At 46.4% G+C, this 25,927-nt stretch overlaps 4 protein-coding genes across 7 annotated transcripts in view; 3 read left to right on the forward strand and 1 right to left on the reverse strand.

Annotated features, from left to right (window-relative positions):
* Positions 1–6: 6 nt before the first annotated feature.
* On the forward strand, positions 7–10,010 carry LOC113207750 (histone-lysine N-methyltransferase NSD2). The gene is made up of 20 exons (XM_026424429.2): positions 7–223; positions 1,079–1,506; positions 1,584–1,950; positions 2,044–2,177; positions 2,258–2,367; positions 2,453–2,807; positions 2,888–3,114; positions 3,230–3,993; positions 4,076–4,285; positions 4,360–4,488; positions 4,588–4,744; positions 4,821–4,971; positions 5,063–5,206; positions 5,330–5,475; positions 5,555–5,706; positions 5,869–6,025; positions 6,122–6,332; positions 6,412–6,607; positions 6,690–6,844; positions 6,930–10,010. Exons 2-20 carry the CDS (start codon positions 1,156–1,158, stop codon positions 8,742–8,744), a joined length of 5,931 nt encoding a protein of 1,976 aa, XP_026280214.1. The 5' UTR covers positions 7–223; positions 1,079–1,155; the 3' UTR covers positions 8,745–10,010.
* A 76-nt stretch (positions 10,011–10,086) lies between these two features.
* On the reverse strand, positions 10,087–14,532 carry LOC113207751 (uncharacterized). 2 transcript variants are annotated; one of them, XM_026424430.2, is made up of 6 exons: positions 14,139–14,532; positions 12,173–12,311; positions 11,948–12,091; positions 11,389–11,862; positions 10,941–11,312; positions 10,087–10,857 (listed from the first exon to the last, which is right to left on the reverse strand). In XM_026424430.2, the coding sequence occupies exons 2-6, from the start codon at positions 12,252–12,254 to the stop codon at positions 10,313–10,315; spliced, it is 1,617 nt and encodes a 538-aa protein (XP_026280215.2). In that variant the 5' UTR covers positions 12,255–12,311; positions 14,139–14,532; the 3' UTR covers positions 10,087–10,312. The 2 variants fall into 2 exon arrangements, with proteins under 2 accessions (XP_026280215.2, XP_026280216.2); XM_026424431.2 differs by lacking the exon at positions 14,139–14,532 and adding an exon at positions 12,393–12,885.
* A 576-nt stretch (positions 14,533–15,108) lies between these two features.
* On the forward strand, positions 15,109–22,428 carry LOC113207752 (E3 ubiquitin-protein ligase MARCHF6). Of its 3 annotated transcripts, none has more exons than XM_026424434.2 (12): positions 15,109–15,366; positions 15,780–16,052; positions 16,131–16,358; positions 16,479–16,727; positions 16,818–17,036; positions 17,123–17,392; positions 17,486–17,761; positions 17,880–18,080; positions 18,162–18,840; positions 18,931–19,316; positions 19,400–19,507; positions 19,583–22,428. In XM_026424434.2, the coding sequence occupies exons 2-12, from the start codon at positions 15,882–15,884 to the stop codon at positions 19,694–19,696; spliced, it is 2,901 nt and encodes a 966-aa protein (XP_026280219.1). In that variant the 5' UTR covers positions 15,109–15,366; positions 15,780–15,881; the 3' UTR covers positions 19,697–22,428. The 3 variants fall into 3 exon arrangements, with proteins under 3 accessions (XP_026280219.1, XP_026280217.1, XP_026280218.1); XM_026424432.2 differs by having other exon boundaries at positions 15,194–15,366; positions 16,815–17,036; XM_026424433.2 differs by lacking the exon at positions 15,109–15,366 and adding an exon at positions 15,469–15,492 and having other exon boundaries at positions 16,815–17,036.
* A 2,424-nt stretch (positions 22,429–24,852) lies between these two features.
* Positions 24,853–25,927, forward strand: part of LOC113207760 (uncharacterized) — a 9,586-nt gene continuing 8,511 nt past the window's right edge. The window contains exon 1 of the mRNA XM_026424443.2: positions 24,853–24,929. Coding sequence (XP_026280228.1) covers positions 24,915–24,929 — 15 coding nt within the window. The 5' untranslated portion in view covers positions 24,853–24,914. The remainder of the gene's footprint in view (positions 24,930–25,927) is intronic.

A 25,927-nucleotide genomic window follows, 5' to 3' on the forward strand; every position in this document is an offset into this window, starting at 1 on the left:
TGTTTAGAGTGATTGATTTTGATATATGTGTTCCTGTGTATGATCGTAACTGTTCTTTCGTTAATCAAAGATTCAAAAATCTTTGTATCGGACTACTGTTTTGTTGACGGACGCTGTTGGTTGTATTCCTAACGGATAGTCAACGCACGGAGAGCGATTGGATACATACATATCAACTCAGAAGAAAAACACAAAATGTCCGCCGAGTTACTGTTTCTTTTCTGTAAGTATTCGCCGTTTTTCTTGGTGAGCGATGAGAAGTTAATTTTTTTAATTACAGTCCAAACATCAGTGAATGATGCAACAGCCCTGACAATTTCAAGTCCCGTGAATATTTTTGTTTCGATACCGCCGCCGATTTCGCGTTGTGAGAGTCGCATGCAGTAAACAACAACAGTTTTCTCGCGGCAGCTGTAAATGCTTTCTTATGCGGTCGTCAGCCCTCTATTTCGTCCGAGCTTGCTGTCTTTTCAAACTCTAATCATGCCGTCCGATCCCTGCGGGGAAGCGGTTACCCCACATGCAAACTGCTCCATAACCTAGTACGAGTTGTGTGTTTCTACAGTCCTATTACTTCAGTTGTTGCCAGTTAAATCTTGCTAGCGTTTATTCACCCAAGGTCTCATATCATCACTTGGTATACTTAGATCTCTCTTAAAATATTTTGAAGCTGTCAAGAACAACAATTTTTGATATCGTCATCTGTATAATTTTGGCTTTGTCATTACCTCTCTTGGTTTATTTTTACGATAGGCCTAAACTATGCCTATATGTATTTGCATCAGTCTCCGTAAATTTTCTTAAATTAAAACCTCTGAATTTTAATGCTTTGTTATAATTTTCCATTCTGTTTTCCAAATTTGTTAAATTTATTTGAAATAAGTTTACTTTCTCTGTATTTCTTTGAATTGTTTCCGGCTGAATGCATTGCTTTGGAAATGAAGCACTTCTTGTTGCGAACTTACTACAACTTAATGAATTTCTGGCTACATCTATTATGTTTTGTACTCAGTGCAAAAAAAATTCCAAAAAAGGAAAAGGTTCTTGAACTAAAATTCAGCTTTCTCCTTTATTACAGATTTGTAGATAATGTTGTCAAAGACACATTGTCAATGCCAATTTTAAAGATTATACATTGATTACCATCAAAGGGAGATGGATAAAAGTACCGGCTCCCAAAGTGAGGTTGTTCATAATACATCCGGTGGAGACAAGATGGATGTGTCAATTAAAGAGAGCGTCATTTATGGCGAAAGGGACAGTAGCATGTCTTCTAAGGGAGAAGATCCTGATGATGTGATGAATGGTGACAATTCCTTGCATGAGGAAACTTTACCAGATGACCAAACAAATATTCAAAAGGAAGAATTAAAATCCTTAGAAGGTGAGGATTCAAGTCCAGTTCCTCAGCAAGTCAAGAAAAGGAGGAGATCAAGTGCAGTACAAGCTGTGTTAGCTGATAGTCCAGATCCAACAAGTCGTTCTGGAAGAACGCGTCGACCAAAGGTTTGTACATTATGAGTTTTACTGACTATTTGACTTGAGAAAGAGCTACATTTCCATCAATCTTTACAATATTCCAGGTTGATTCTGAAGACTTTCTACCCACTGATGCTGTTCTTGGAAAATCGCCCAAGAAAGACAGGAAAAGTAATGATACACTATCCAGTCCCCCTGCAGATGAAGATGAAGCTATGGAAACAGAGGGTGCTTTAAATGGATCTTTAGAAGATTCATTCTCTGCAGACCCTGATGTACCATCAAACACTGACACAGCTGGCGATTTGAAGGCTGCTGCAGATGCCTCAGGAGGGAGTGGTATTGCTGAAGAAGATGTGTCCACTGAATATGAACCAGGGGACCTCATATGGGGTAGATTAGGACACCATCCATTTTGGCCCTGCGTTATCATCAATGACCCTGTTAATAAAGAGTATTTCAAACTGACAGGTTAGTACTCCTAGCAATTTTACTTTAATTCTCTAGGTTTCATTACTATCTTATTGTGGTTTTTAACTTTTTTCCTTATTGCATTTATTGTAGGACGAGGACGCCTGTCCTACCATGTTTTATTTTATGGTGACAATGGGAAACGCAGTTGGGTGCCATCATCCATGGTCATTAGATTTCTAGGACTATCTGATTTTGAATTACAAGCTGCCAACTTGACCAATGAGGTACCACTGTCAAATGTTATGCCTTTTTTAATGTAATTTCAGTTTTGCTGTTGCTGTCATGCAGTTTCTGTCTATTTCAGATTAAAAAGAATAATACCAAGTATTACTCTGGATTTTGTGTGAAGCCAAACACAAAACAAAGGTGGGAAGTAGCAGTTAAAGAAGCAGAAGCAGTTATGGGCCTTACCAGGTAACTTTTACATTTTTCAATAGCAGTCTTCTAGGAAATTAAAACCATTTATGTGTCTGTAAATGTTAATCATAATAATTTTCAGAGATGAGAGACTGGATGCCTTTTTGGATAACATGCGTCAAATGAAAGGGAGGAAATCAAAGACAGCTGATGATTCACAAGACTCTGATGAGAATGATGCAGACGGACTTGATGATGGGGATGAAGGAGATAATGGTGAAATTGCTGGCAGTCCCACACCAGGAACTAAAAAGAAAAAAAAGACATTAAAAGCTGAATCACCTCCTACTGAGAAAAAAAAGCGTGGCCGACCTCGTAAAGTTGACATTTCTTTAAATCAAACTGATTGTGATACACCTGAGCCTGTGGCTAAGAGCACACCAGGCCCAGGTCGTGGTCGCAAGAGGAAGCTGATAGCTAACACTGATTCTAATCAGGTAATAAATATTTGTCTTTTACCTACCTCTTCTGTTGCCACCAACATGTCCTCACTTATTTGTTTTATTTTACTTTCTAGGACACAAATGGGGATGTAAATGATGATCAAGATTGGAAAACAAATGGTAAAAAACGAAAGAAAAGAAAGAAGAAAATCAAGCAAAGTTCTGAAGACAAGGCATTTGCTTTATATTCTGAAAATAATCTAGACCGTATACTAGATGATCACCCTGAAATGGATAATACAGATGCTGAGAAATACTTGCGTCTTTTGTGGGAGAGGAAAGATGAAGATGAAAAATCCAAGTAAGTAACTCTATAAACTGGTGTTAGCTGACTTAAAATATCTTATTATGTTAGATTGATATCTTTTATAAGTACTTTTGTCTCATCCTAACTCACAAATCTTCACTCTTTTCAGCTACATTGCCATGGTTGATGACGATTCAGATGAAGAGGTAGAATCTGGATCAGATGAGGAAGATGATGGAAGAGATGATACAGGTGTTGAGGAGGAAGTTGCTACCGTTGCTTCATCGGATTCGGCTAAGGAGGCTACAGGGGAGGAAACATCTGTCGTTATAGCTAAGAAGAAGATAAATCTATTCCGAGGCTTTAAAATGGAAAGAGTTTGTCAAAACTGTGAAAAGCCTGGAAATACTGTCAGATGTCGAGGTGTGTGTGCTGGTGTGTTCCATGTTGAGTGTGCACGAGGTGCTGATAATTCTATTGGACAGTACCGCTTACTTGATGATGATGAGAAGCCCAAGAAACGTGGCAGAAAGAAGAAGGGTGAAGTTGAACTTGAGTCTAACATCACCGTTCAGGTCACTCAGAAATCAAAGGCAGAGAAACGCCACAAGAAAATTTATGCAGAGGAGGAGTCTGACAGTGATCTTGACTATGCAAACGGAGATGTTATTCCTGAGGTATCTGACGATGCAGCTGTGTTGAGAATGATTATGGGTGATACATCTGTAGTCCCTGAAATAGCCATCATGAATCAAGAAGAGAGTGAGTCTGAGGAAGAGGAATATGACCAGAATGGGCCAGTTCTCAGCAATACTAGTATCACAGATTTTAGATGTGGAGATTGTGCTATGCTGAGGACACCCCTCTGTTTCGTATGTGGCCAAGCATCTGTTCCATCTGGGGAGGACAGCACTCGGACACGCTGTTCTGTTGGTTAGTGTATTTTAGAATCCATGATTCCATGATTGTTTGAGGTCATTGTTAAGTTTTCCTCATTATGTGCTTTGTTGTGCAGGTCACTGTGGGAAACATTACCATGTAGAATGTTTGAAGGTGTTGTGGCCCCAAGCATCTTACAATTCCCGCAAGGGGGTCCTCCAGCATCTGACTTGTCCCCAACACGTGTGTCATACATGTGTATCTGATAACCCAAGAGGAGACAGAGGCCGATTTGCCCATGAGAAACTTGTGCGCTGCATTCGCTGCCCTACGTCTTACCATTATGGTAATTGTTTTTAATTTCATTTGTATCTGTTTCTACTTGTATTTGGTTTGGTATCTAATCCCTACTTTTTTTAGGTAACTATTGTGTTCCTGCGGGTAGTAAAATTCTTACTGCCACCCAAATGATTTGCCCTCGACATTATGAACCTCCTAAGAAAGCCAGTCAACATATCAATGCATCATGGTGCTTTATTTGTTCCATAGGTATGTGATTTTAAGCTGAAGTGCCATTGGTTACATATTGCAGTGACCTTGATAGCACACAAGTACTAATCTAATTTTCTTGCTCTTGTTCTCTTTCAGGAGGGTCCCTGATCTGTTGTGATTTGTGCCCATCATCCTTCCATGTAGATTGCTTGAAAATTAAACCCCCAACTGGTAGCTTTATTTGTGAGGACTGTGAAACTGGTAGATATCCATTATATAACGAAGTTCTTTGGGTTAAACTTGGGAACTACAGGTAATGTTTTAAACTCGTCATACCTAATCTAGCCTGTAGAGTAACAGTATTGTAATTTAAAATGTTCCTATTGTAGGTGGTGGCCAGCTTTGGCTCTGTTTCCTAGTGAAGTACCTGTTCTTGTTCAAAGCCGACCGCATGTAATGGGCGAATTTGCTGTTCGGTTTTTGGGAACAAAAGATCATTATTGGATTGAGAGGGGACGCTGCTTTGTTTATCATGAAGGGGTGAGGTTGACTGACATGTAGTTTGGACCTGCTGGTACAATAGTAAGCTAAGTGTAAATGATAAATTATTAACTTAATCATTTTATTTCAGGACTCTGTTCAAGATGGGAAGAAAGGAACAAAGACTGGAATGGATAGCTCTTACCAGCGAGGATTACTGGAAGCCAATGAATTGCATAAAGCTCATAAAGAACTCAGAGCTACAATCCAGTCACAAAGCAAATCTAACCCTATGGTGAGATATCACATTGTTTTACATTTAATTTTGAGAAATTGAAACAAGTTCAACAAGTTTACAAAATTATTTCTCCACAACCTATACTCTACCAAGATATGATATATGCCTCTCTCCCTTTAGAAACCTCCACAATATGTTAAGATCAAGACAAATAAGCCTGTTGGGCCTGTGAAAATACTTGAATTTGATACATCAAATATTTCACCCTGCGAATGCAGTCCTGACTCAGAACACCCCTGTAGTCCAGATTCTGAATGCTTGAATCGGTAAGCTAATTAAAATCTGGTAATTTTTTCTTTTCTTTTATTGTTTTATTAGTTTTTAATTATTTAATTATCTTTTCAGAATCCTGATGGTGGAATGTGACCCTAAAACATGTCCTGCCGGAGAAAATTGTGAAAACCAGTACTTTGAAAAGCGCATCTATCCTTCTCTTGCACCATATTGGACTGAAGGTCGGGGCTGGGGCCTGCAAATTTTGGAAGATGTGAAGAAAGGTACAGTATTTTTTTTTTCTTTAATTTAGTTTTGTAGTACGTTTCTTCATTTACTTTTGACTGATGCAGTAGTACAATCACTTGGTGCATTCCTTTATTTATTTTCAACAACCACAGGAAAAGTATGTGATTGAAACTATTTTTATTTATTTTTTATCTTAGGATCCTTTATTATTGAATATGTTGGAGAAGTTATTGATGATGAGGAGTACCAGAGAAGGCTTCTTCAAAAGCATGAAGAAAAAGATGAAAACTACTACTTCCTTACCATCGACAGTAATCGCATCATAGATGCAGGACCTAAAGGCAATGTTTCAAGGTATGTGACGAGAAACTCTCTGTGTCCGCCACAGCATGAAAACATTAACCCCCCTCTTTTAAACCTGCTTTTCTTAAATTAACGAAATTCTTTCAGGTTTATGAATCATTCATGTGAACCTAACTGTGAAACTCAAAAGTGGACTGTTTTTGGGGACACACGTGTTGGTCTATTTGCTCTCGCTGATCTACCTGCTGGTACAGAATTAACTTTCAATTACAATCTAGAAAGCAAAGGAAATGAGAAGAAACCTTGCCAGTGTGGCACATCTGTTTGCTCAGGCTTCATCGGTGCAAAGAAAACCAAGGTATGATCTTGTGAAGTGTTTAGGGTTGTCAAAACTATTTTATCATCATTGATACTTAAACTTTTCAATATTTTTTTAGGCTCCCATTGTGGATGCTAAGGATCAGGCATCAGGCAAAAAGAAGAGACGTAAGCCAAGACTCCGTAACTTGATTGAAGATATTTGTTTGATTTGTGATGCTGATAAAGAAGCGGGAACATTGTACTCATGCCACAATAAGGAGTGTGCCTCAAAGTATCATTTAGCATGTATTGGACGCACAACTGTACCTAAAGGTAATTTCAAAGGCTGTATTCTACAGTAATCTTTTCTAATGACTTTGGTATCATATACTCACCTTGATTTTTTTTCCCAAAGGCAAGTGGCTCTGCCCCAGACATCGCTGTAATGTTTGTGCGGAACGTACTCAGCGATTTTGCAGTTATTGCACAGAGTCTTATTGCCCAGCGCATTTGGGAAATAATTTGATCACTGATCCTCTTCATGGTGACATCTGTAAAACTCATCAAAAGGTATTTTATTTTCCATGAGAGAGTATTTTTTATGCTATTAAATGTTAAATATTATTAAATTCTAACTTCTCTGTTACTCTTGCAGAATCCTCTCTCAAAGGAAAAGCAAATAAAGAACAAGCGAGATGAAGAAAAGAAAAGAAAGGAAGAAGAGAAAATGAAGCTTGATACAGAGAAGAAAAAGCTATATGAGGAAGAGCGTGCTAGACGTCGCAGTCGAAGGGAACAAATTACATCTGAAGAGGAGGGTCTGAAAACAAAGCTAAATGGTTCTGATCTAGAAGATGCTTTTAGTGAATCCTCTGTCAATAGTGAGGATAAGCACACAAGTGCTCTCAAAGAAGCATCAGCATCTTGTGATGAAGACAATCATAGTGTGAAAAACGGATTTAACACTAACCTCAAAGCTCTCAAATCAAGGAAATCTTTCAAGGGAATATCTAAGGTCAGCCCTGAAGGTAAAAGCCCGGGTGTTTCTAAAAGAGGACGAAAGAGGAAAATTATTGTTGCTGAAGAAAGCAACTCTTCAATACGGGTGAAAAAGGAGGGCGTCAAAGAAGAATACTCACAGAGGATAGAGGACGATCTAAATGAGATTAATAATGGCATCAAGGCTGTAGAGGATGAAGAGTCTCAGATAACCTCTTCGGTCCTAGACAATTCCTCAAAAGATGAAATACCGGATGCAGACCCTTCACTTGACAAATTCATGGTCCAAACACCTGCTCCCATGGATGATGAACCACTTCAGTCACGAAATACTCCATCCGTGAAAAGAATTAAATTAAGTAGTCCCAAATCAGATAAAGACCATTCTAATGAAGCCTCCCCTGGATCTGTAAGTAAGAGAGCACGAAAACCACCAGCCCATAATATGGATTATGTGAATTCTCAAAACTTAAACCTAAAAAGCATGAAAGATTCCACTCCAGACAAACCTGACAAAGTCAGCTATGTCAAGAAAACTACCTCAAAGAAGCAGCAAGATACCAAGTTTGACAAAGTTGGATTAATGGATGAACTTGAAGATTTAGCTACAGGCTTTGCCTCTGATGATGGAATGGATAGTCCAAAAATTCTCCCTAAGAAAACTAGCTCCCGTGGTAGAGGAAAGCGACTCAGTTTAGGTATTGTTAGATCACGCACTGCAGACAGTACTACTGGTGAGATTTCAGATGCTAAGAGCCAAACTTTCTCTCCAAATACTTTGAAGTCGCCTGCTGGTTCTCGTTTCTCTCCAAATCCACTGAAATCCCCAGTTGGATCCCACTTCTCCCCTAACCCATTGAAATCTCCAAATTCTCACAAACTAGCACCCAAATCATTAAAATCTCCAGACAGTTACCAGTCTCCTCCTAGTTCCTTGAAGTCCCCTCCAGGTGGGTTTGGAAGCCCACGATCCGGAAGCTCAGAGAAATTGTCAGCTTCAAAGATCTTTGCCATGCAAAGGGCAAAGGGATTGAAAGTAATGCCTCCTAATCGTCGTCTTTCGTTAGCTCGAGAACAGGCATTAGGTGCCAGGTTTGAAGAAGATGTACCTGATAAAGTGGAAAGGGCTGTAAAAGGTTTGAAGATCATGAAAGGTCGGCGGTCTTCAGTTGAAGCAAATTCAAGTGAAAAGAAAACTGAAAATCTGCATGGAGAATTACTTCAAAGTGGTATTGTGAAAAAAGTTAGACCCGTACTCTCTAAAGTTGAAGATAATGGAATGAGTGTTGATGAAGATATGGAAGACAAGGTGGTTGAAAATAGCTCCCTGGCTTTACCAAAGACACCCCAACCCCATGCAATGCAGAGCCCACCTAATAAGAAAATGAAGCCTTCATCTCCTAAGAAATCATCTCCTGGCATAGGTGTGAGCTCTCTTTGGAATCAAGATATTCTGAATATTATAAATTAGAAGTAATGCCATTGGGCTATTTTTTTTGTATTTTTTTTTTGTTTGTTTGTTTAAGAGTTACATGATGGCATACGGCATAGTATTTTCAAGTATCAACGCATTAATTAATTATTCAATCATTTGACAATGGTTATGATTGTTATTTCTTTCAAATATGAGATAACCTAGTTGTAATTCTTTTAGATTCACGCTTAACTCTAGGAGTACATAAATTTTCAAGTCTTAGCTATGTCTAAAAGATTATGTAGTCTTGAGCCAACTTTATATGTCAATTTCAATTGAATATTTTGGAGTTGGTGTATATAGTTGGCCTTAGTCCTTTGAACACATTATTTTGACATGACATTGTATTTTACTGAACATTTTAAAGTCTTTCGTCTAATGTAAACGGCTGTTTTGTGCACCATAGTGATTTTTCTTGTGTGATTTAGTTTTTTTTTTTGTCATTCCACCAAAGAAAGTTGTCAAGGTGTGTTATCTTAGTCATGAAAATTGTTAGTATCGGTTGTTACGTGTTCATATTTTGCTTTGTCACTCAAAGGCTTTTTCAAGGCTCATCACATTCCCTCTGTGCTGTCAGAGTAGTTGGCATTCACTACTTCCTTTCTTTTTTTCTTTTTTTTTTAATTTTGCGTGTGTTTAGCAGTTAGAATTATGCCAGTAGCATTCCCCATATAAAGTGCGGAAGGACTTTTGGTCATATTATACAGCTTATTACTTTTACTATTAGGCTTTATTCCCTAAGGATGACGACTAGTAAATGTTACCATGAACATGTGCCTGTATCAGATAGGTTCTAATTTTTTATTCAAATAATTTTTAAACTGAAATTTGCAAAGAGGCATCTTAAGATTTGCAGCTCATTGTAAATAATTCTTATTTTCTAATATCATCCATGTCCATGGTAGATTTTTCTTTTCTTTTCAAACATGAAATGTTATTGTATTTGATTGTTGTTTTTTTCTTCCGAATATTTAAAGCAAGCAGTATTTTGTTTAAAATCCTGGAACACATGAAATGTAAATTGATTCTCACTCCTGGTATATAATTTTATTTTAGTGACGTGTATCATTGCCATCAGCACATATACAGTACAAAAGAATAATAAAGTGGTGTTGTGATTCTCTTGGCAAACAACCATCAACTATTTATTTGATTAAGGTTTTATATCTGGTCAAGATGTTAGATTTTTACGGATACTATTTGTTGCCCTATCTTTGAAATGTAGTGTTTATTTCTGAGAATAAAGTTGATTGGCGCCAGAAAGTGTACTCTGTACAATTTTTGTCCTATCCTCCTTAACCTATGTAGCATGAAGTAAAGGAAACAACTACACATCATAGCAAATTGGAAAATTTACATTTTAATATTAAATTTGTCATTACATAATAACTTACACGGTAGTCCCTTCTTTCACACTTAAATTTATATCACAGAAAATGTTGACAGCCCTTAATGCAAAAGCACCAAATACTTAGTTTTTTGTTGTTTGTTTTTGTGGGTGTTTTTTTCACTTAACAGCCTCTTTACACATCTCCCTGCCCCGCGGCGAGGCGAGGCGAGTGCTGTTACACCGAGTCGAGTAGCCTGTATGCGTTGCAGACGTCGACCCCTCCGCGGCGCAGGTTGTGCCAGAGGGCGGCCTCCACCACGCCCGTCGACCGGACAAAGTCGACGGCGAGGGTGTTCATGACCTCGCCCCAGGGGCCCTCGGCCCACGCCGTCACGTTGCGGTTGATGGTGTGCGCGAGGCGGCGCAGCGAGCCGGTCGGGTTGGTGGCGATGAGCCTCGCGTTGGGCGTGAGCTCGGCCATGAGCGCCCAGGCGAAGCCGCGCAGGTACTGCTGCGACATGATGGCCGAGGCGTAGCGGTTGAGCTGGTCGGGGGTCTGCGCGTCGCCCCAGAACTGGCGCACGGCCGGCCACAGCTTGGTCGACACGGGCAGGACGTCCTCCTTGTCGTAGGCCACGATGAGCCGCCGCCCGGAGGTCCAGAAGTCTTCGAGCCTCGACACCCAGCCCGGGCCTTGGTCGCGGTACGCCATCACGTCACCCAGCTCCGTCTCCAGCAGGTGCACCAGCCGCAGGTGGATCTTGTTGTCCTTTCCAAAACCTGCAATGGAAAAGGGGTCCATTTTCAGCAATCTAATCGGTCTCTGCGTATACGGAAAAACTAAGCAAATCTAAGTCACGTACCAGCGGGGAAATTTTGTATGTCGAGGATGACGATCTCGTTGGTGTTGCCGAGGAATGCCTTGATGTCCGACAGAACCGCGTGCAGCGGCGTCATACGCACGGGCCCGTGGTTGGCCCACCACTGCACGTCCTTGGTGGAGTAGAAGCCGACGCGCAGGTCGATGTAGCGCACGCCGTAGATGAGCTGGCCGAGGATGCTCTCGTCCTGGGTGACGGTGTACCTGTCGATGAAGTTGTTGCGGCCGTCCTCTTGGATGGAGGCCGAGTCGTGGGTGCCCGGGATGAAGAGGTCGACGAGCCGCAGCCGCCCAATCTCGGTGCGGAAGTCCGACATCCACGTGGGCCTGGTGCGCAGGCAGGCCACGGCCAGGACTGCGTCGGAGCAGGGCGATAAGTGACAAGGCCACGTACTACACACACGTGTCGGCTCTAGGCGGCTCGGACTCACCCTCGGTCTGGTTCTGCTTGTCGGGGAGCGGGCGCTCGTACACGGCCCAGTAGTTGAGGCAGCGCGACGTGTAGCCCAGCTGTCCGGAGGGGACGTGGCGCTCCTGCACGCTGGTGCCCCTCCAGCCAGCCCGCAGCCCGTCCGTGGGCACGACGGCTAGGGGCGGGCCGGCTCCGGGGTCGTCGCCGAGGGGCTCGTCCTGAGCCTGCCGCCTCGCCCTGCCGCTGAACGCGTCGCGCGGGTAGCCGGGCGGGAACAGGGAACCGCCGCCCCCGCCGACCGCCCCCGCGTTGTAAGGGTACGGGCTCGGGTAGGAAGGCGCCCCCTGGCCACCCTGGCCGCCGTAAGGGTCATACGGGGCGGCGGGCGGCGCGGCGAAAGGCTGGCTCGGGCTGAGGGGTGCGGCGGGAGCGGCCCCAGCGTCGGTCACGGGCTCGTTGCGGTGCCGGCTGTTGTCCCACTGGCGTCTCGAGACTGCGGCCACGATTCAATAAGGTGAGTCAATAACATGAGTTTGAATGGGCGCGGCGTTCCGTCCTGCCCGGTCCACACCACGTACCTGGATCGTAGTCGTACAGCGCCACCTGGTCACCGGGCCGCGCCCCCTCGAAGCTCCACGACAGCTCCAGAACCCGCATCTCCTTGGAGCGGATCAGCGGCGACACGGAGATGGCCACCCGCGCGGCGCCGCACCTCGTCGTGGCTGCAGCAGAGAGCGGTTGCGGTCGTCAGCCACCCTCCAGCGTCGGACCTCGCCGCTGTCGCAACGGCCTCGGACACTCACCGCTGACGGGCCGGCGGGCTCCCACGGGCGCAGCGGCGGCCAGGGCAGCCAGCACGCACGCCACCTTGGCGGCAGTGTTCATCGTGGAGCAGGCGTGCACAGCGGGCTGTCCTGCAGTCGAAGTTCTGAAGGCGGGGCCCTGTGATGGGAAAGGGCGAGGGTAAGTAAAGTACTCGTGTCAGTGTGTTGGGCGAAGGGGCGAGGGTAAGTCCTCACGTACTCGTGTCCTGCGCGGGCGTGGAGTGTGCGGAGCGGCGCCCCTGTCAATGCCAGGGTAGGCCACCCGGTCGCGGCGGTGCGCTCAAGGGGCCCGCCTTGCCTACCTCCTAGGCGCTCTCACCGAGGAGCTAACCGAGCGCCGAGCACAGTGATTCTCTCCGACACGACACTCCTCCTCGGCGGCGGGACCACCACCAACAACAATAACATCGGCGGCCTTGGGGGACCTGCGGAGCTGACAAGCCGAGGCTGAGGCTAAGACGCACGTTAGCGGAGCGGCGAGCGCGGGCGCAGCCACCCCAGCTCAGCAGCACAGGGACCCCGCCGCCGTGCCGCGACACCACTTCCCACCGCGGCCACGGCGACAGCTCACTGATTCACAAAGTCCGGTCCGGTTCGGACTGCTGGGGGCCGGGGCCACGGGCAGGGCCGCTGACCCATCCCAGCAGGCCGGGCCCGCGTGTTGTTGACGTCCTGGACAGGGCATATGGCAGGGCAGGGCACAGCACGGCATGGCAGGGCATGGCATGGCATGGCAGGGCAGGGTAGGGCAGGGTCCGCCGCCCGCACGCAGCTTCCTTCCCGCCGAGACAAGTCCGACCAAGCCCCATGTGATGAGCTTTGTCTGCACGTCTGCCCCGCGGGAGCGGCTGCGACACGACGTGAGAGCCGTGAGTCATGCTGGACGGGGACGTGCTCGGCTCGGCGGCGGCCTGCTGATGGATCCTGCATGCTGCCCGCCCGCGGGGCCCTGACGCGGAACGGGACGTGACAACGGGTGGAGCTGGTGGGGCGCGGGGCGCACTTCCACCGACTGCCGCGCTGGAGCGTGAACGTGAGCCGTAATGGACCTCCCAGAAACTTTTACCCGCGAGTGACTCAGGCATGCGGAAGCCATGCGCGCCACCAGTTAAACGGAACGTGTGTATCGCGCGAACTGGAACCACGCCGTCCTTCCCTGAACGGCGTCCTGGCCGCCATCCCCCCCCCCCCTTCCCGCGTCGTCGGGCACAGCAACGGCGGGGGCCGCGGCCGCGGAGATAAACGCGAGAGCAGCGGACAAACACCTCACCTCTCCGCCTGAACCACAGCTGGGACAGGCCGAGCCAAGAGCAGGAGCAGAAAAGAACATTCACCTCCGCTCCCTGCTGCCCTGAATCACAAACAACACTCCGCAACAACTAAGACATCGGCGGGAATTCCCCCGCGGGACAAACCAGTTCCTGATGATGAGAGTTGGTGGTGTTGGGCGAGTACGATGAAGATAATGACCATTATGATATGATGATTTTAAATGGTGCTCGGCAGCCTGCTGCGCTGCGTGCGCGTGTCCTGGGTGAGGTTGGGGGGGGGGGCTGGAGGATAGTCTGTGGCACACTTCACCGGCACGAACAGGAGGCGTCGCGGGGCACCGCCGGCCTCCCCGCGCCGTGGATGGGGAATGCGGTGGACTCTGCAGTAAAGCTTGCGCCGTCGGCCCCGCGCTGCTGACCTAGGCTAGGCCGAGCGCGACGAGGTCGCCGCGAGACCCAGAGAGAGAGACTTCGACTTCGACGTCGCACACGAAAAGTGTAGCAGCCGTGCCAGACACTTGAGTGACACAGGTGACGCACTTCTGGTCACCGATGGAATGGCATGCGGGGGGTTGAGGGGGGGGGGCTAGCACCGTGCGTACGTACAAAGACAATCAACATCCGCTCTCCTCGAAGCAGAAAGTCCCTAATCACAACCCTGTATGTCAGCTTACCTGCACCGCAGAGTAGAAGCACAGCGCACGACTGGGCTCCCCCTTTTCTCCACCCCGATGAAGGACCACGTCGCAGCAAAAGGGAAGAGCGGCCGCGGCCTGTGTGTCGGTACGGGGGCTTTGGGTCGAACAGAGTAGGTGCGCTGCTGCTACCACTGGGAGGAGCAGGTGCTCTCCTGATAAACTCTCCCGACGACCATGTGTGTCCTTTCTCTCCCCTGCTATTGTTTGTTCGGAGGAGAGCGCAAACCGCGGGCGAGCGTGTGTCGGCAGAGAGTCGCGGGAGTGGCGGCGCGGGCAAGGCGACGGGTCCGGCACCGCGGCGAGCTCGCGAGGCCGAGCGGACTCAGAACTGACTGAGCTCTGGGCCGCCACACGTGTTACTAGCTACTAGTGCCGCTGGGGCTTGGCTGGCTGAGCGCCGCGCGCCGCGGCCGCGGCCCCCCGCCTCAGCCTCCAGCAAAGTAGAGTGTGGACGCACTCAGACTCTGCTTGGAGGAGGGGGGCGCGACGTGCAGTGGCGCACTGCGAACTGGCCAAGGCGGGAAATCCCTCTAAAAAAATATACCATTCCGGCCCTGGGTTCCCATTTTTGGCCAATTTTCCCCTGTATGTATATAGGTAAATTCCCTCCTGTCTTCTGAGGAACCCCCAGCCCTTCCCCGGCGATGTGAGCTATCATTACCATGCCGAGGCTACGGCAGGACGCTGGTTGCGGGGAAGAAAAGTTAAGTTCAAAATCAAATCACTATCAACCTATTCTCCCGGTTGAAAGGTGAAACGTCCACACGGTACGGCATAGAGGAGGAGGGAGTATGATGGTAGCGCCATAGTCCGCAACTTTGAATTTGGCGGGTGAGTGTCGTGACGATAGTGGGGGCAACGTGGCATACAAAATTTTATTATTGTTGCGGGTACATGATTCAATTGGTTGAAGTAATACATCCAGAGTTTTGGCGATGAAAATTGAGCTATTTAATAAAGAGCAAACATTTTATTGGCACACATCAGCAGTTTACTTGAGAACTTTCTACTACCAGAATAAGTGCGAACAAACAGCCAAAACAATTTTCTCTTTCTGGGTGTAAACAGATGAAGATTCTTCTGCAGTCGGGTCAACTGACGACATTTTTGTCAGAAACTGTTTCTGTTTTTTGTACATCTGCTTGATATATATTTTATTTTAAAGAAACTTTTGCACGATTCATAAGACGTGCACCGAAATATTGTAAGTATCTGAACTCATCTTGTTAATAATCTTGGTAGTGACCTGTCATTTTGCTTTGCTGAAGTCTCATCACATCATCATCAATTTCCAAATATCATTGTCTAGATACCTATAAACCACTCATATGTACGTCATTACAGCTAGTGGAAAGTCTCAGTAATGTCTTACGTATTTTTTAAATTTTGATTTTTGTGAAATCCTTTTACGTAAACTGGTTTGTTTTTCCTTATTTATTAGAGGTTAAGTTGTCCTGGTGTACCTTCAGCAAGAATCTTTTTTCTTTTTTTTTTTGCCATTCCTTTCAACTACTTCTTATCGTTCTGTCTGTTTGTTTTACCATTACCCAATGTTTTGGAAAATTTCACACTTGTAATACCCCATTTTTATCTCATTGGTGTTCTTTATATTTTCAGTCGTACAAGTGACAATTAAACATCACCATCATTGAGGAAAATAGCGGAGGGCCACCAGTGGCGGCACTGGTGGCAGACTCTAGTCAAAGATCTTCTTTAGAAATGTCTTCCAACGCTGATTTTTTTGATGACAACCAGGGGTTGGACATTTGTAGAGTATGTAGATCAGAAGGTTTGCCCGATAGACCTTTATTTCATCCATGTATTTGTACCGGAAGTATCAAATGGATTCATCAGGAATGCTTAATTCAATGGATGAGATACAGCCGGAAGGTGAGAAATTAACAACTTTTCTAGTCACTTTGAAGTTAAAAGTTAATGGCAATATTTGATTTTTTTGTATATTTCCAGGAGTACTGTGAACTATGCAGCTACAGATTTTCATTTACGCCTATTTATTCTCCTGATATGCCTCGTCGTCTTCCACTCCGAGATGTTGTTAGTGGTCTTCTTACAAGTGTAGCTACTGCAGTGCATTACTGGTTACACACCACATTGGTTGTTTTGGCTTGGATTGGAGTGGTTCCCATAGCAGCATGTCGTATTTATCGTGTGTTGTTCAGTGGGTCAATCCAATCTGTAAGTAATTAAACAGCTTTTTTTCAAAGTTTTAAGATCTTTATTTTAATGTTATCAGCTCCTTAAAATCATTACCTTACTAATTATAGTTACTTCATTTTTTTATTTTTTTTTGTCTAGGTTTTGGAACTTTTATCTGTGGAAAATATGGCACTTGACATGTTGCACGGAGGCATTGTTGTTACCTGTACCTTGCTTGCGTTTATTGGTCTTGTTTGGCTGAGAGAACAAATTCTACATGGTGGGGCTCTGGATTGGGTTGAGAATCCCCCTGGTGGTGCTCAAGATGTCAACATTCCCCTTGTGCCTCATGTTGTGCCTGGTATTCCTGCTCCTGACAACAACAATCAAAATGCTATGAATGTACAGGTTAGTCATTTATGCCCTTCTCAGTGCTTCCTCTGTTAACTTTACCAGCAGTTGAATAAGTCTGACCCATGTCATTGTACTCACCAGCAGGATGATGCTGGTGAAGCGGATCCAGTTGTGGACCCAGGCCCTGCAAATCCTCCAGAAGCTCCTATTGAGGGGGACTTTGGAGAAGTTGCTGCTGCTGGTGATGGTGTCGCACCTGCTGGAGAAGCAGCTGCAGACGAAGCTAACTGGAACCCTATTGAATGGGATAGGGCAGCTGAAGACCTCACATGGGAGAGGCTTCTTGGCTTGGATGGATCCTTGGTATGCTTTACGTGCTACTGCGGTTTTGATTTTTAAGGAATGTCTTTGTCTCCAGGCTAACTAATGTCTGTTTTTGAATACCCCAGGTATTTTTGGAGCATGTGTTTTGGGTTGTTTCTTTGAACACATTATTTATTCTGCTCTTTGCATACATTCCGTATCATGTTGGTCATGGAGCTGTGGTTGTTCTTGGCCTTCATGAGTATGCCATGGCTGCTCACTTTGAAGGACTTGTCACTACTCTCTGTGGATATTGTGCAATTGGAATGATATTTGTCATACTTCAAGGCCTAGCATCATTGTTTGGACTCATTCGAACTAAGCGCTTCCTCAGGCTCTGCTACATTGTTGTCAAGGTGAGGCAATTTTGTTGAGATGAGAAACTGAATACTATGAAAGCTCATTTTCGAACATTTTATTAATTTTTGAATGGTTTCTTTTCTCTTCAGGTTTCTTTGTTGACTGTTGTGGAATTAGGCATTTTACCTTTGATCTGTGGCTGGTGGCTTGACATCTGCTCCCTTTCAATGTTTGATGCAACTCTAAAGGATAGAGAAGCTAGTTTCCGCCTGGCACCTGGCACTGATCTGTTCATTCATTGGCTGGTTGGCATGGTTTATGTGTACTATTTTGCCTCTTTTATTCTGTTATTGCGGGAAGTATTGCGACCTGGTGTCCTCTGGTTCCTTCGCAATTTAAATGACCCTGACTTTAGCCCTATTCAGGTATGATCTGGTCTATTTTAATCTTTTAAAAATTGTTCTTAGTTTATAATAATTATAATTTCATTCTTTAAGTTTTGATGAACCTTGTCTGAATTAATATTATGTGGTCTGATAACAGGAAATGATCCACCTTCCTATTCTACGCCATATTCGTCGCCTTGTTGCGTCGGTTGTGATATTTGGAATGGCAGTTTTGCTCATGTTGTGGGTTCCAGTTCGTATTTTACGATGGGCATGGCCTACATTTTTACCATACACCGTAGCTCTTCATTCAGACACTCAAGTTAATGAACTGTCGCTTGAGTTGTTGCTACTTCAGGTAAGTTTTAGTTTGCAGAATAACATTCACCAAACCTTATTTAGCTGTCTGATCTAACTCTCTTTTCTTTGTCCTTTACAGGTGATTTTGCCTGCCTTGCTTGAACAGTCTCATTCACGTATCTGGCTTAAGTGGCTGGTTGGCCTCTGGTGTCGCTTCATGGCCTGGTCACTAGACCTCCACAGTTACCTGCTAGGCGACGAAGAGCCTCCTTCTCAGGTGCCGCAGCCAGGGCAACAAGGGGCTCAGGCTGACGGTCAGCAGGCACCAGAGCAGCCCGATGCCGACCCTGAGGACGCCGCAGCAGACGACGACGAGGCTGCTGCCGCCCCTGCGGTCCCCGTCGCCCCTGCGGTGCCCGCCGCCGCCGTCCCTGCCCCCGCGCCACCCCTGGCTGGTGCTGGCGGTGTCGGCCTGGGGGGCATGGGCGGTGCTGGGGGCCTGGGCGCCGCCCACCACGCCCTGTTCCAGCCCCACGCCCCGACGGGCTACCGCCCGTACAAGCGCCCCTCGCTGTTCTGGGTGCGGCTGGTCGCGCTCGTCATGGCCATGGGGCTGTCCCTGGTGCTGGCCAGCCTCATCGCCCTCACCGTGCCCGTGTGGGTGGGCCGCCGGGTCATGAACCTGTGCCTGGTGGGCTCCGTGTCCCAGTCCAGCTCCTCGGGCCGAGTGCACGAGCTCTACACGGCGGCGTGCGGCATGTACTTGTGTTGGCTTGGGGCGAGGGCCTTTGCGCTGATGCTCAGCTGGCTCCCTCAGGGTAGGTGGTTTTGTCACGTCACGACCTCTCTCTCTCCCTCTTTTATCCATTGTAGAACTTTAATAAGTTTATCTGTGTGCTGTCTTGCAGGACGAGCTGCCATGATTGCGAGGGTGAAGCAGTGGTTTGTGTGGAGTGTAAGAGCAGCGGTTGCATTCTCTGTATTACTTGGCCTAGTACCTCTGCTCTTTGGTCTTCTTTTGGAACTAGTAGTTGTTGTACCGTTACGCGTGTCTCTAGAGCAGAGTGCTGTTCTCTTCATGTGGCAAGACTGGGCCCTTGGTGTACTATACACCAAAATAGCATGTGCCATCGCAATGATGGGGCCAGAGTGGTTCCTCAGAAGAACAATCGAAAGAGCTTACAGAGATGGCATTCGTAATATGGATCTTCGTTTCATCTTGAATGACTTAGCTGCACCTCTTGTGTTTTTCTTTGGGCTAGCTTTGTCCATTCCATATGCAACTGCTCATGGGGTAAGATACCTATTGACACTTTCTTTTACAAAAGGTAGTATTTAATCATATTTTTTTAACGTTTAATTATTTTTTCCTTCCAGATTGTGCCACTGTTTGTTCAGTCCCCGCATATGCGAAATTTAATTGCAAGGCGCATCTATCCTTTTGTTCTTCTGGTGGGGATAGTTGCAGCTTTTGTCTGTTTCCAGGTCAGTTTTTGCGAGGTGATTGCTTTTCTTTTCTTTTGGAACATTTCTCTCAATAAATTTTACTAACTTTTACAGATACGACAATTCCGGAAATTGTATAATCATATTAAAGACAGCAAGTACTTAGTAGGCAGAAGACTTGTCAACTATGACCCAAGACGACACAAATCTACATCAACAAAAGATTGAAGGATGTATGTTAATGCATTGCAGAGCCTGCAACTATTTAGTTATAACTAAATTTAATGGTTTAATTCAATTGTCTTGTTACTCAACATTATATCTTAAAAAGATACTTTTGTTACAGAAAGAGAAATGGTGTGTTCTCTTTCGTGTTCATGTTGTATTTTCTGAAGGCATCATAGAAATCAATCAACAGTTTCCACTTGGCATCTCATTGAGCTCTCACCAACTTGTTGCACATAAACTGTCAGTATTAAAGCAGCAGCTAATTTGCTATGTCAGTGCAGAAAGTAATTGTCTAATCAAGGTTACACTTTCTACTGTTTTCTTTTTTTTATCATGATTTTGAATCTCAAACAACTTGGTCTTAAACGTTTAACTGCTTGCTAAGGCCCATCTTTTATTTAACTTCTTCCTTGTATCTGCATTGCACATACCTAGTTGCATTGAGTATAATTTCTTAACACTTTCTATGGTTCTATTTGCAACACAATGGTACAAACTTGTGTATTTTGGATGATTTCTTTCATATTTGACGTCAAAATGTTGACAGGCAGGTCTCGGTTGAATTAATACTGTAACAAGTTTGTGATTATATGGAAAAGTTGCTTTATTTTTCTATATTGGGCTTACAACCTCAAAATTATCATTTGTGTTCAATAAGTTCAGAACATCACACATATTTTTTAATCCTTTGCTTAAACTTAAAAGGTAAATCAGCATTTTGAGTTTTGATGATGTGTAATATATTTCTAACAATAAATTATGTAAAGGGGTACTGAATTGATGATTCTTGGTTGATATGTCCACTTTAAAAAGCAATATGCAACCTTGATTATAATCATCAGATGAGTCTGTGATTTGATGTTAGTAAATGTGGCTTCTGCTTATATCCTGGAGAGGAGTATAATTTTATTAACTATTTGTAGTGCTTTTAGATACATGTTATAGTTTGTGTTGAGGCAAGGCCTTTTTAATCCATGTTGACTGAAACCCTTTCTATATATTTATCGCACCAGAGTTGTTCAAGTAGTCACACAGTCTGAGGGAACTGAAGGGTTTATGATATCCCTACAACTATATGTTTTCTGACATTTCTAGATTTACTAACTAATATTCTACTGTCTTCTCTCCTCTCCCAGGTTGAGCATTTGGTCATTTGGTTTAGTTTAAAAGAAATTCCCTCGCTTGTTCTTGTTGATTTGTAATTGTTTTTCTTTTTACATCTTGAGCTGTATGTGAACTAGAATTGGCGCTGGGTAACTACCATAGTCATGAAGCTTTGACTTGAGCTTTGGCATGTTCATATAATATTACTATATCTTTTTTGAGCTGCAACAGCAATGTCACTCTAGAAAGTCGATTTGGGTACATGTGTTATGTGCAAGACAGAGCAACTTAATGTTAGCTTGCACTATTATGTTACTGAGGTCCAATTGATTTTTAATTATTTTTTTGGTGGGATCTTTTAAGTCCTTCACTAGCACTTTCTTCAAGTATTTCTACAGCTGTCTGGCTATATTTAGAATGAGTAACAACTTGAAAGTTTAATGTCAGTGCCACCCTCCATAGGAGAGTATTGAATTCTCTGGTGGTGGCGTATCTCAGGAGCTTTGTGCCACAGATTTTATTTATGTGATATGAACAGATGCTTGCATCAGACTTGTGCTGTATTGTTGATTCAGCAGTTTCCTCCTTTCTCATTGTTTTGTCTGTTAGGTCTTTCTACGTGCACTTAGGTAGATAAGGCGTAGACTTTTTCTTTTCCCAATATCTTGCACTTGTAGTTAACCAAATTTAGATTACAGAGATAAATTAGTAATCTTTTTACTAGAGAATTGCTTATGTTGCAAGCTTATCAAATATTTCTATGTGTCAAAAATATATAGCTTTATTTCTCTATTTTCTATGATAGGCCCAGAAGCTGAGACTGTTCATGTTATGCTGTGATAAGGAATTGTCAAAATGGAAAGCCATGCATGTTGCGCATTTTGCTTTGCTCTTCACCCCACTTAAATGTCTAAATGCCCTGGTGGTAAGAGTGTTTTGAATATTCTGTTTAAATACTTCCCCATTGTAAAAGAGCCAACCTATCAGTTTGGAATTTTTTTTCCCCCCACACTAAAACTTAAGATATGGGAGATCCTTTCCTTTAGATTTTTTGTACCACTTAGAGTCGGGACAAACCCAAAGGAGAGTTGCACAGGCCTTCTGAAAAACTTGGATGGTTGTGTCTTCATCTGGAAAATCAAAGCTACCTTTTACAAAAATTCATATCTAGTGAAACTCACAATTTCGCTCTTAAAAATTATTTTGGGAAAGTGTACAAGTTGTTGATTCATGAACAGTTCATGTTTTATTTTTCTCACCATCTTTAAAAATAAGGTGTGTGTATGTATAAATGGCTACAAACGAATTTGTGATTGAAATATTCTAGATTATAAGTAATGAGAAGTGTGGAAGTCTTTTTGTTAGTCATGTACAATATGTCGCTTAGTCAGTGATTTTCCATTATTCCCTTCTCAATGATTGTTTTGTTTGTACAGTTCCCCCCCCCCCCCTTTAATTGCAGTTGGCCTCTGAAGGCCATGCACTTCTATTCTAAGTTTATAATTTGTCTGTGTGACAAGTTCCGTTCATGTGCAGAGCACAAACTTTGTGTGTCTTGTACTTGAATTGCATAAAAACGAATCAGCGTCTCTTCAAGAAAAATAAAAGTTCTGTTACAAAAACGAAAAGTGATTTGATTCTATTGAGCTAGCGGCGCTCTTCTTGGAAGCCGGGGGCGCGGGACGGGAGCTGTTGGCACATTCACTACTTGTGCCGCGCCGCGCCGTCACAACGCCCCGCGCAGTAAAAGCCGAAGGAGCCGAATAACTGGTCCGCTTCCGCGTAATTGTGCGACTTTTTAGTAGCAAGCAGACAAGTTTGCCCTCCATTCGCACCGCGGCCTGGGTCAGCGGCGGCGGCCTCTCTGTTCCTCCCCGCTCGCTCCTCTCCCGCGCCCCCCCGCGGCCGCCGATGACGTGGTCGAGGTGGACTTCCCCCGCCCGCGCACCCACCGGCCCGGGACGCCGCGCGCCCAGTCTGCAAGTACTGTATGTAGTACGTGGGAAGGCGTGCTTGTGTTTCTTTCGGTTTGATAATGGAAAACTATTACGCGCGCTTTATTGTGCTGGACACTGCCGGCCGTGTCGCAGCAGGGCCTTCCTGGCCCGAGGCAGGCGGCAGTCTCGGTGGGACGACTGGGCCGCGACTACTACTGGCAGGACCCGCAGGATTCGATTGAAGAAGGACGTTAATGAGGTGTCTATGGCACCCATAGTCACGGTGAGGAGGAGACCGCCTCCTTCCCCCCACCACCCCTCCCCCCGGAGGGCGTAACTCCGCCTCGTGACGTCAACGGCGAACGGCAGCCAGCAACTGGCGATATATTTGCGATCTCAGCTCAGCACAGCAGGCGCGGCGGCTCCTGGACCGGACGCGGCGTACACGATGACGACCGCTTTACACTTTGACGGCCAGACGTAATGCCGGCCGGGCTGCACCTCGGACGAGACTGAGAGAGACAGAGGATCGCGTCGTGTGCACTACTAACTATACTTGCGTCCTCTTTGGACATTTTAGACAGTCAAGTCTCTAAGACTGTCTCTGCCAGAAGGAGAAAACGTGAAATTTCCCACGATAGGAGCGTCTGGCGACACATGGGGCATTTGAGCATGCACACATGCACCTATTGTCACGCACATTTTAATATCACACACTTTTATTTGTTGGAGGGAGTGGAACGCCTACACCATCAAGGTTTCGTGTGGCGGCTGTGGGGTTCCCGGCTGTTCTGTGGGAGCCTCCCCGGCCCCGGCCGGCCCCACGCACTTGTCACAGTGTCACACCGCCGCAGTGTCACACCGCGCTGCGACACGGCTGCCCCGTCACACCACCGTGGCGCCCCGCCCGCGGTGCAGTCAGCTCATGCATATTGCAGCGAGAGTTGTCGCACGATCCTCGGGTGTCGCGGGAAGGTCACTATGACGCCATATTGACGTGATTGGTCTCAATCAAGTCCGAAGCACGACTACGAATCGCATCATTTTGACGAAAGCACATCCGATGCCCAATGCCCAAGCCTCTTCAAACGTGGTTTACCCAGACTATGGCACCGGCGGCGCTCTGGACAAGCATAGCACCTAGCGAGCAGGCAACCCGCCCGCCAGTCTGCCGTCGTATTGACCCCTAGCGTCATACCCGGCGTGACCACCAGCTCGCTTGGCTTCGCTAACCGTCGCCCCCCAGCAGCGTCGCGACGGCGGAGCAGGCGCCCACACCAGTCAACCGCCAGCAGCCGCCAGCTCTGTGCCGTGGCGGATGAAACCGATGTAACCGGGGCTTCCGCCGAGTGCACCGCCGCTGACCACATGAGCGTTGATTCACCCCCCCCCCTCCTTTTTCCCTATCCCCTCCCCGGCCTGGTGCCGACGGCTGCTGACTCTGAAGCGATTAATTGCCCTCAGTGCCCATTACCCACCTGTATGCGTTCACGTTCCCGCATTGCATCAAGGCGGTAAGGAGTAAGGCACCGCTCCTAGGCCGCTCCACCCCACCCCACCCCTCCGCTCTGCCACTCTAAAGACTTCCTGCCCTTCCTGGAGGGTGAGCGCCCGACACCAACCCCCCCCATGCAGTGACGGCGAGACAGCTTTGGCGCACCAGTCGAGCGCGCCCGGGGAAGTCCCAGAGTGAGACGTATGAAAATGTGACAAACGGCGTTGTCGGAACGATGTCCCCTCCTGTCGAATCGACATTGAGACACGATTTCGTTTCGCATGTCATTTTTTTGGACTGGAGTGCACCTGAGGAACTGGTTCTAATTATCGACCATGACATATGAAGCCGAAACAGAAAGGAAAATAGTGGGAGTGGTGGCATGGTTTTGGTTGCAGTGGTAGTGCAGGCGGTGGTAGTGGTGGTGGTGGCAGTGGTGGTGGTGGCAGTGGTGGTGGTGGTGGTCATAATGGTTAGCCAAACTAGACCTCCCAGCGGACGGGGGGTGGGAGAAGGGAGTGAGCGAGGGAGAGAGAGGAGAGGGCGCGTCTGGAAGGAGGAGGGAGGGGGAGGAGGGGGCCAGGAGTATAAGAGAGCAGACGGCTCGGTTCAGCGTCCTGTACGAGTGCAGCGTTCGAACCCTTCACCTCGCCTTCTCCTTGTCCCCTCTCCACGCTTCAACATGAAGGTCGTCCTGGTGAGTATTAATTAATTGTCTACGTCCGGGAGTGAGTCAAAAATCAAAATTACAGTTAGAAGTGCCTCATTGGTCTATTGGTCAGCTGCTCCGATCAGCCCGGCGCTTTCTGGGGCAGCGATATCCAGGTAAAACCCCCCAAACGGTCGGGCAAAGTGCTGAAATAAAACGCTGGAAGAGTGGATTCCTTGTCTCGGTTTAAATTTATATCAAAAATCTATCCAGCACAACTCGTGTGCGTAAATCTACCGAAACTATGACAAACGTCGTCACAATAAGTGTTTAAAAGTGTCCCTTTTTTTGACGACGTGATACTTGCCTTGTGTGACGTCTCGTCTCGTCACTTGTCACCCAGCGGGGCACGTGTCTGGCGGTGTCATTACAACGCGGGGCAGGTCGCGCGTCTCCTCCTCGCCGCCGTCCCGTCCCGTCACCGTCCCGTCCCGTCACCGTCCCGTCCCGCGTCGGGTCGTGTCGCGTCTCCCGCGCGCCGCCTTTGTGTGTGGCCTGCACTGCATTGCGATGTCGTTCGGGACACTCGCGGGCGACGTCGTCGTCGTCGTCCCCTTTCTCCCACGACGGCGGCCCTCACTCACCTCACGCCCCCTCCTGGCCCCCGCGTGTGGTGAAATAAGAACGATGTGCGTCACGACGTGTGTGTCGTTATTTGTTGTTCAACGCTCCCGCGCGAGCAGTTCAACTTGGACTACTGCAACACGCGCGTATCGAAAAGCAAAAGAAAATGTGTCGGAGGGTTTACGGCGAATCGCGATTCCTTTGGGCGACTTGTGTCATCAGTGGAATAGGGAAAGGCGAAACGCGTGTGTGAGCAGGTGAGAGGTCCCACACGGCGACCTCCTACCGCGAGACTTGCCCCGGAAGGGAAATGGGGAAGAGTGGGGGGGGGGGGAGAGGGTCCCCGAGGAGGAAGAGTCATCCGGCGCGTGTCAGGGGCTTAAGTCTGCATTATAGCTCCGGCCCGGGTCGGTTCCCGCGGC

The sequence above is a fragment of the Frankliniella occidentalis genome, unplaced genomic scaffold, assembly GCF_000697945.3.
Source record: "Frankliniella occidentalis isolate FOCC.00 unplaced genomic scaffold, Focc_3.1 Scaffold6, whole genome shotgun sequence".
Classification (NCBI taxonomy): Eukaryota; Metazoa; Arthropoda; class Insecta; order Thysanoptera; family Thripidae; genus Frankliniella; species Frankliniella occidentalis.

Bases quoted from the DNA above. Each gene is read 5' to 3' on its own strand.
- LOC113207750 (XM_026424429.2), top strand. From the start codon at position 1,156: ATGGATAAAAGTACCGGCTCCCAAAGTGAGGTTGTTCATAATACATCC. The intron at 3,115-3,229 runs GTAAGTAACTCT...CACTCTTTTCAG, and splicing joins GATGAAGATGAAAAATCCAA to CTACATTGCCATGGTTGATG. The intron at 6,608-6,689 runs GTAATTTCAAAG...TTTTTCCCAAAG, and splicing joins ACGCACAACTGTACCTAAAG to GCAAGTGGCTCTGCCCCAGA.
- LOC113207751 (XM_026424430.2), bottom strand. From the start codon at position 12,254: ATGAACACTGCCGCCAAGGTGGCGTGCGTGCTGGCTGCCCTGGCCGCC. The intron at 12,092-12,172 runs GTGAGTGTCCGA...TCTCTGCTGCAG, and splicing joins AGCCCGCCGGCCCGTCAGCG to CCACGACGAGGTGCGGCGCC. The intron at 10,858-10,940 runs GTACGTGACTTA...TTTCCATTGCAG, and splicing joins CATACAAAATTTCCCCGCTG to GTTTTGGAAAGGACAACAAG.
- LOC113207752 (XM_026424432.2), top strand. From the start codon at position 15,882: ATGTCTTCCAACGCTGATTTTTTTGATGACAACCAGGGGTTGGACATT. The intron at 17,037-17,122 runs GTATGCTTTACG...TGAATACCCCAG, and splicing joins TTGGCTTGGATGGATCCTTG to GTATTTTTGGAGCATGTGTT. The intron at 18,081-18,161 runs GTAAGTTTTAGT...TGTCCTTTACAG, and splicing joins TTGAGTTGTTGCTACTTCAG to GTGATTTTGCCTGCCTTGCT.